This window comes from Ambystoma mexicanum, chromosome 2p (assembly GCF_040938575.1).
Source record: "Ambystoma mexicanum isolate Mex_15411 chromosome 2p, UKY_AmexF1_1, whole genome shotgun sequence".
Taxonomy (NCBI): Eukaryota; Metazoa; Chordata; class Amphibia; order Caudata; family Ambystomatidae; genus Ambystoma; species Ambystoma mexicanum.
In genome coordinates this window covers 1,063,831,390-1,063,841,183 of record NC_090923.1, presented here as the reverse complement: position 1 = coordinate 1,063,841,183, position 9,794 = coordinate 1,063,831,390, and the positions used below count along the sequence as shown (strand labels likewise).

General features: G+C 49.8%; 1 protein-coding gene across 1 annotated transcript; it reads right to left on the bottom strand.

Annotated features, from left to right (window-relative positions):
• Window positions 1–3,415: 3,415 nt before the first annotated feature.
• On the bottom strand, window positions 3,416–7,843 carry LOC138567842 (nuclear apoptosis-inducing factor 1-like). The gene is made up of 2 exons (XM_069646334.1): window positions 7,405–7,843; window positions 3,416–4,296 (listed from the first exon to the last, which is right to left on the bottom strand). Exons 1-2 carry the CDS (start codon window positions 7,841–7,843, stop codon window positions 3,416–3,418), a joined length of 1,320 nt encoding a protein of 439 aa, XP_069502435.1.
• Window positions 7,844–9,794: the final 1,951 nt, after the last annotated feature.

Sequence of the window (9,794 nt, the reverse complement as noted above, 5' to 3'; positions counted from 1 at the left end):
AGCTGGTAAGCTTTTGTCTTTCAGATGCCGGAATGCAGTGCGAAGACCTCCGGAGCATGCGAAGAGTAGGTAAGCCTTTGTCTTTCAGATGCCGGAATGCAGCGCGAGGCGTTGGTGACAGCCGATGGACAAGGTAAGAGATGCGCTGCCACTGAAGACCGTAGTGCTAACCTGTTCTTTCTTTGTCTTTACAGGTGCTGCTGAAGACTGGATTCCAGAATGGTAAGCCTTTGTTCCCTTAGGCCCAGGATCAGAAGCAGAAGACACGATGAGCGTTCTGCTGCAGAGAATGCAGAATAACGCAAAGCAAGATTCATCCATCGGGTGTGGTTTAAATAGCCTCCTGTAGTGCTTAGGTGTCTCCTTCCACAGCCACGCCTAGGTAAGAAAAGAGTTCCTGCTTTCCAGAAGAGTTCCAGTGTTCTGAACCTAGGGAGTGGCTCCTGCCCCACCCAACAGGAAAAGTAGTCCCAAACAGAAGAGGATCAGGGGTTCAACTGGCAGGTAAGTAAGCAGCATGGTCTGCTGCAGGTAAGTCCACCCAAGCATTATGAGCCCGGCGCTTCCAGCGCTGGGACTGGGCATCTTTATGAGCCTGGTGCCACTGGCGCCAGGACAGGGTCCAAAAGGTCCCAATTGGGACTGGCTGGCACTCGGAAGCGGGGTTATGGGTCTGCTTCCAAGGGAGTCGGGCAAGTCCTGATCTTTTGGAAGCAGAGATCATGACAAATGTGCAGTGCACTTAACTATTCCTACCTCTGTTGATAATGTTATTGGGCCTCATTACGAGCATGGAGGTAATGAAAATAGGAAGGGGGAATGGTATTACCGGCATCGTTAATGGGTCCGGGCCATTACGACCCGACAACCCGCCAATACCGCCACCGCCCGTACCGTGCCCCTTCATATCAGCATGTGCGCGTACACACGCCCCTTCGCAGTGGAAATGCCGGTAATAGGAGGACATCACAAGTTACGCAGGCATGCACTTACCGGCATCCCGAGGTGGTAATTAGGGCCTGCACGACGGCAGCAATACAGGCATCACGGACCAACTGTAAATAGCAACCTGCAGTGAAGGCAACTGTCACAGGTGCATGCAATCACCACAGGTGGAGTCAATGGAGCCTGTCCCAGTACTAAAGGAGTACACCAACACACCACACCCCTTCCCACACCAAAATGATACCACTAGCTGTTGCAATCATGGGGCTGGAGGACATGCCTGTACTGCTACAACTACAGCAACAACAGCAACAGCAACTACAGCTACAACAACAGGCAGCACAGAGGAGATGCAGGAGGAGAAGGAGGGCGAGACAGGCCCAGCAATTACTACCAGTTCAACCAGCTGTACCTCGTAGGCAGCCACCAATCCCTCGCATCAGAGCCAGTCCATTCAATCTAACCCCTGAGCAGATCCACATCCTGGACCGGTTGGACTGGGACACCATCACCACCATAGTGGACATGATACGACGACATCGTCAGCCTGATAGAAATATGCACTGCCATCCCCCGCTACTAAAGGTGGTGTCTGTGCTCCACTTCCAGGCCACAGGCACCTACCAGCACACAGTGGGCCAGCTGCATGGTATATCACAACCACTCTTTTCACGCATGCTGACCCAAGTGCTGGATGCCCTCCTGAAGCACGCTAGCACCCACATATCCCTACAACTGACTGCCCAGGAGCTTGCCGACACTAAAGTAGGCTTCCATGCACTGGCAGGCATGCCCAATTGCGTTCGTGTCCTCGACTGCACCCATGTCGAATTGGTAGTCCCTCATGCAATAGAGGCGTTGTACCGCAATCGCAAGCAATACCACTCCATCAATGTGCAGATGGTATGTGACTCCAGCAAGATCATCACACATTGTTGCGCCCGATATCCCAGATCTACACATGATGCCATGGTGCTGTGTAACTCCACGCTACCCCATCACATGGAGTGACATGCTGGACGACGTGCCTGGCTACTCGGTAAGTTGCCTGCCTGGGCCATGGCAGTGCATCGGGGTGGTGAGGTGCGGGATGCATACTCCACCTGGGTGGGATTGGGGGGGATGCATACTCCACCTGGGTGGTATTGGGGGGGATGCATACTCCACCTGGGTGGGATTGGGGGGGATGCATACTCCACCTGGGTGGTATTGGGGGGATGCATACTCCACATGGGTGGTATTGGGGGGGATGCATACTCCACATTGGTGGGATTGGGGGGATGCAAACTCCACCTGGGTGGTATTGGGGGGGATGCATACACCACCTGGGTGGTATTGGGGGGATGCATACTCCACCTGGGTGGTATTTGGGGGGATGCATACTCCACCTGGGTGGGATTGGGGGGTGAGTGGACCGTGCACTCAGAACTAAACACTGTTGACCTGAACATCCCAACCCGAACATGACACATCAATGCCATAGATTAGACCAATGCCGTACATCACTGACAACATGCAAGACGCACAAGCAGGCCATTTCGCATTACACAATGCATCAAATCAATCTCTGTGCATACATACAGGGACATTTGCATGTCAACACCACACAGCTGCGGCCTTCGCCATGATTCTTAAGGGTGTCAGCTCATATTGACTCACAAAAACCTCCTTGAGCCACCATGCAGGTGATGGAGGATATCCCTTGAAGCCGTGGCTACTTACCCCTTTGCGGAACCTGCGGAACAGGCACGAAGAGGAGTACAATCGGGTTCATACCCGTACCCGTGTCGTGATTGAGCAGACCTTCGGCCTGTTGAAGGCATGGTTCCACTGTATAAGCAGGTCTGGTGGAGCACTCCTTTATGGCCCTGAGTAAGTGGCAAAGATCACCATGGTGTGTGTCATGCTGCACAACATGTGCATCCGGAGAAATGTACCACTGCCACCTGATGTTGACATGCATGTGCACCGGGTGAGGATGATGGCGGAGAAGCAGCACCCCTGCCAGCACATGATGCACAGGATGGCCGTGCTGTACACCAATCACTGTTTGAGGAATACTTCTGAACCACAGGGCCGTTGATGGTTATGTGTCAGTGCTACACTGAGCACTGGGACCGTGCAGACATGGACACGGGGTGTGTGGGGAGTTGGGCACTGTGCACTGTCATGAATTCAATGGACACACGCAAAATGAAAATTGTCCAGGCATTAAATGATTTCAAACACAACGGGTGTATTAATGGAAATTACAGAAAAGTGCGTCTTCCCACCACCACAAACACGCCCTCTCCCATCCCCCTCCCCCCTGCCCCAAAACATCCAGACACCCCTTACCCCCAATGAACTCCCCATACCCCCAATGAACTCCCCATACCCCCCAATGAACTCCCCATACCCCCAATGAACACCCCCTTAATCCCCTATACACCACCACCACCACCTCCCCCTCACCCATTGTTATCTCACACTATTTGCTGGCTTTTTTTGTGTCCGGGGGCAGCATTTCGGTCTGCCTAGCACTCCGCCTTGTCATCCGCACAGGGCTGAAGGGTGTGGAGGATGCAGATGTGGAGGATTGGCTGGATGCAGGTGGGATTGGCACGGCCCGTGCAGTTTGTTGGTGCTGCATATGTTGTAACATGCTTGTCAGGACCTGCGTGACAGCCCCCAAACTGTCACGGATCATGACTGCACACGCATTGATGGCGGCAGTGTTCCCAGCAATGGCCTGACAGATCTCACGCTGTGTCTCCTCGCCGTCAGACACATATTGGCGCACAAGGTCAATCATGGAGTCCTGCCTTGCCTCCACCCTTGAGAGCCGTGCCTCCAAGTCAGTGGGAGCAGCAGAGGTTGGGGGTGCTGCGGCTGGGTGCGCCATTGCATGGCTGGCCTCGGGGGTGGTACTGAGGTCGGAACTGTGCAGTAGTACTGCAGGATCCAGAATGGAGCTGGTGAGTGTGGCCTGAATGTAGTCTTGGGGGGTGGACAGGGGGCTAGGGGTGTGTGGACATTCCACATGTATTGTTCCTTCTAGGTCCACATACTCCTCTGCTCCTAGTTCAATGTCACTGAGTGGGGTTGTGGCTGCTGCCTCACCCACTGAGCTTGTGGCAGTGGACTGGGTGCCATCAGCCTCCCCTTCGACTGTCGTTGGCAGCTCTGTGGTAGCAGTCACGTCCACTGCTGTGGTGTCCTCATGTGCCTGCATGGCCTGTGCACTTGCCCTGGATTGGACTGTGGGCCGCAATGCTGCTCCGGAAGTGGATTGGCCAGTGGCTGGTGGTCTGGCCCTGGACGTAGAAGGCCTTGTGGATGGGTCCTGACTCCCACCTTCTCCATCAATGCCTGTGGGGGAGGAAGAAATGCAGGGCATCAGTGACGCTGTTACATGCAAGAAGCATGAGATGGTGCTGTACGGTATTTCATTTCTCATGCATTGCAATCTCATAGGTGTATCAAACAGGGTAGTTTCAAGGCGGGGCATATTGGCATTAGCCGTGGCATCTCCATTTGGCACTGATACGTACCAGGTGGTATGCCAATGTATTGGGGTTTGTGTGATGTGTTACATGCAAATCTTGGGTTTAACGACCCTCATGACACCTCAGCCACCTCCCTGGCTACTGCTCTAGCTGAGCATGGCCTCCCACAACTCTGTTCCCAACCTACCCATTCGAAAGGTAGGACTCTTGACTGGTTAGCTGCTCTCAACTGCAACATTACTCTCAAGGACCCTATACCTCTTGTCTGGACGGATCACCACTTCCTCCCTTTAGATATTAATATCAGTAACCCAGTCCCTAAAAAACCTTTTATTGCTCCAGCTTGCCCAACCAGGAACAAGAGTAATATCACAGCTGAAGCATTAATACCCTTGGTAGTCCCCACCCTAAATGCACTACCAGCCACAGCTGACTTGAACTTGTTGGTCAATACCTACAACGAATCCATGACTAAAGCTATTGACAGCATTGCCCCATTAAAAATACGCAAAGAGAAACAGAACTACTTAGACAACAAAAAAGCAAACTTGAAACATTGTGGAAGACAGCTCCCTCATTAGAAAATAAAACTAACCTTGCTGATATCACCACTCTCTACAAAAATGAGATTATACGTGCTAAAAAAGAATCTTTCAACTCCAGGATAACTCAGGCAGGCTCTAGCACGAGAGAGTTATTTAACATCTTAAAGGAATTAGAAAACCCTAATCCTCCCACTGATACCTGTACCAAGGATAAACACTGGTGCACAGGTATCCAGAATGCCCTCGCCAACAAAATCACGGGACTCCAAACTAAAATTGAAAATAAACGACAACAACTCACCCATGGCACTACTTCCGGTCCAACTTTACCCTTGCCCATTGCCAATAGCTCAGGCTTCACCTTCAAAAGGGTAACTATACCAGAAGTACAAAAAATTATAGCCTCGTTGAAACCATCTAACTGTAAGGGGGACAGCTGCCCTGCCCAGGTCATAAAAGACGCAGCCAAGGATCTCTCCCCTTTCATTACCAAACTAATAAACCTATCTTTCACTAACAATGCAGTCCCAAGCAACTTGAAACAATCCTGGGTTCTACCATTGTTAAAAAAACAAACACTTGACCCGTCTATACCTACCAACTATAGACCTATCACCACCGTACCGTTCTTACTAAAAATTCTTGACAGAGTGGCCTACGTACAAATACAAGATTACCTCGAGACAAACCAACTCCTGGGAATTCGTCAGTCTGGCTTTCGTCCTCAACATGGAACAGAAACAGCCCTTGTTGATCTCAAAAGCCAGATCGACGAACTCAAAGATAAAGGAAAGGCTGCCATCCTTCTTCTCCTAGACCTCTCCGCTGCCTTTGACTTGGTTGACCATAAAATCCTATGCAACCACCTATCATCGGCAGCACATTTCTCCCACTCCGCGGTCACATGGATCCAATCCTTCCTTGATAACAGGACCATGCAAGTCTTCTCACCGTTAGCAGCGGCTGACCCGATTCCCATCACCTGCGGTGTCCCACAAGGCTCCTGTGTTTCGCCCACTTTGTATAATATATTTACAAAGCCTTTATTCGACAAGCTGGACCATCTGGGTGTCACCTACACCAATTACGCAGATGACACCCAGATACTCCTAAGTCTTTCCGGTAATTACAACTCGGACATCACCCGGATCAATGAAGTCTTCTCCATCATTCAGGCATGGATGGCCACACATGGCCTCTGCCTGAATGATGACAAGACAGAATTGCTCCTTGTCGGCTCCCCCAACACTATCCTGAGGCTCAGCTCCAGCTACACCAGCTTCACTATTGACGGGAACACTATTCCTATCACAAAAAGTGTAAAGACCCTAGGCTTCTATCTAGACACCAACACCAACCTCTCCAAACAGGTCAACATGACTGCCTCAGCCACTGCCTGCACAGGTAAGTTGATCAGGGCCTGTAGACCCCTGCTATCCCCCAGTAGCTGCCTCACATTAGCCAGAGCACTTATACAGTCTAAATTGGACTACTGCAACGGCTTATATGTAGGCGCTAATAAATCTGTTATCAACAAACTGCAGGTCCTCCAAAATAATGCACTCCGAGCTGTTCTTAATATTCCTAGGAGAGAACACTTATCGGCCACTAGAATATCATGCAAATGGCTATCCATCCAACAAAAAATGGATCTAAAAACTATCTGCCTCACCTACAAATCACTTAATCACCTTGCCCCGCCTTACCTTACTAACAAATTCACCTTAAAACCTGCTACCAGAATCACCAGATCTTCCAACACACTACACCTGACAGTGCCCAAATACACCCTCAAAAGAGCCGGCGGAACTAGCTTCCCGGTTCTAGCCGCCCAACTTTGGAACACTATTCCACTGAACATTAAATCCATCCCCACCTTTCAACCCTTCAGAACCCAGGTCATCACCTGGCTTCTAAACAAATAACTCAGGGATCCGTCACTTACCTCACTCACCACTACCCTGCCTCTTCCCTACTAGCTAATACAGACCCTGTATCTTGTATACGTGTCACTTTAACAGCTCAACACCTTTATAATACTGTCTGCTTACTATCTACACCAACTGTATTTTTTGCAAAATGTATAAACTCCTGCACATTATTTCTGTAATTGTATATATGCTGCACAACTGCCCTAATATATTGCCTGTAACCATTTCCTTGAGCGCCCATATACCCCTGGGTCCAGAGCGCTATACAAATTAATAAACAAACAAACAAACAAATGGTCCCTGTGTGTTGAGTGTCTGTTGGTAATGGGATTGGCACACAGCATGCATTTCAGTGTGGCAGGGTTTGGGCCTCCATCTGGACATGGATCTGTAAATGTGTGTACGATGGGCCATGCATTGCTTTGGCTCGGCTCACTTTCACATCAGTTGTACTATGTCATGGTTTGGCCTACTGGGGTTTGCAGGGTCACTCACCTCCTTCTCCAGATGTCGCAGCACCCGTCTCCATTTCCCCAAAGCCCTCTATCGACTCCATCTGGATGATGGTGCTGCAGGTTTCCTCACAGCGCATGAGTCTGACCGGTGAGTGCGCATCCCCACCTGTGGCCATGGCCTCCCTCCGATTGATGGCCAGGATGTTCTGGACCCTGAGACTGAGGTCGTCCCATCTTTTTTTGCAGACGTTGACTGTCCGGGGGGTGGTGCCTACCGCTGACACCTTGCGTGCTACCTCTGCCCAAATTTCCTTCTCCCTCATCTGCGCCTCCCTTTTGAGGTTATTCGTGAATACCTCGTCTGCATGGGCAGCGAGGGTATCTGCCAACATATTCAATTCCTCATCTGAGAAGCGCTTCTTGCGCAGGCGGGGGGTGGTTTTTCGGGTTGCCCTGGACATGTTGTACACAATGGCCATGGTCTCTCCTATGTAGCAGTGGTGGTTTGGGAGGATTGCAATGGATTGTGTTTTTAAAGAGGGCCGCTGGCGCATTTCCCATTCCGAAGCAATGCCGTTACTTCCGGGTCTGGTATTACGGGCCCGGTATTAGCATGTTGTTATTACCGGGTCATTATTAACGGGTTGCTCCTTGGCGGAGGTGGTATTGGCGGGTCCCGTGATGGCGCTATCGGGGAGTTGGAGGCCCTTTACCGGCATGGCGGTATGGCCATTACCGGCATGGGCGTTCGCACTTGCTCGTGCTCTCATAATCGGCCGCTATTAGCGGCGTCAAAGGAGCACGGGCCCGCTACTTCCTCCATGCCAGTAATGACCCTGTTTTTAGCGGGAATCTCGTGATGAGGCCCATTCCTTCGATTAGTCTGTATAACAGCGCAGCATGCTCGACAGATGTCCTGTCAAATCTCCTAAACCCTCTTCTCTGCCATCTTAACAAGCCTGAATGTATTGTGGAGGTTACGTATGCAGGGTCAGAATAAATAGTGACTTCTTTCCCTTTAGTCATTTCCAGTGCCTCAATGAGTGCCACTAGTTCTGTCACTTGCACGGAGTAATGTGAAGTCGACCGTTTCTTCATCATGCCCTGGTATTCCCCGTCCACAAGGCTCACAACGGCTGCACCCATATGCCTCTCACCAGTGTCCTGATTAACTATCAAAGAACAATCAACGAAGAGTACCTCACCTCCCTTCAATGCATCCTTGTTAACATTTGTCCTCTCTTTCTCTTCTCCCTCATAAGTTGCACAATCATGGACAATGTCATTGGGTTTCAGTGGTTCGGCTACAAATGTCATGGGATTGACAGGGTGACACTGTACCGGATGTAGGGAAGCATTTGATAAAATAACTTCATACCCTGAGACTCTTTATTTATTTATTTAAATTCTTAATAAGGCGCTGCATGCCTATGGGTCTCACAGTGCAACAAATGAACTCGAATGTCAGACCGCAGAGAAACAGAAGCTATGGAAATCAGAAGATGAGCAGATGAGAGCGATTAGTCACCTGAGTTGAAGAGTAGGGTTTTTACATTTCTCTTAAACGTTGTCAGTGATTGAGACGATTTGATAACAAGGGACAGGGCATTCCATTCACGTGGAGCATGGAATTCAAAACTAGAGTCACCAAATTCTTTTAAATGAAATCGGGGTTAGTTAAAATGAAGATTGTCAGAGGAATGCATCACCCGGCCAGGTTGTTTCAATGATAGCCTCTTGGTAAGATATTGAGGGGCACTCAGGTTCTGGCATTTGTAAGGGAAAAGATCTTCTGTCTAATTCTCTGCTTGACTGGTAGCCAGTGCAGTTCCTTCCTAAAAGCGGTAATGTAATCACATCTAGATAGTCCAAACATGGATCTAACAGCCCCATTTTGAGTTGTCTGAGGACGATGCAAGTTTCCCTGTGAGATACCAATCAATAGACTATTGCAATAGTCTAATCATGAGTTCACAAGTGATGATGCCATGAGAGATGTATTCTTTGTAGAAAGATAAGGCCTGATCTGGTGGAGCAGTTTGATTACATGTCCACAAGATTAATGAATCTGTGATACTTGTTGTTTCATTGGAAGCTTGGCATTATGAATTACCCCTAGTGTTTTTACTGATTTACTCACAGTGATTATGTTACCCATAACCTCAAACTGAGCATACTTAGTATTGAGCTTCTTCAGTAGTGGACCAGAGGCCATGATGAGAAGCTCACTCTTAGTGTCATTGGCCCTCATTACGACCCTGGCGGTAAGTATCGGTCATTACCGGCATGGCGCAATTATCGTGTCCGTACTGGCAATAGACCACTAAAAGCGGCCCATTACAAGTTCGCGAGCACGAGCTGTGCGCCATGGCGGTAGTGAAATCACCGCCATGCCGCTAAAGGCCGAAAAATCCTACTTACCGGCATCGT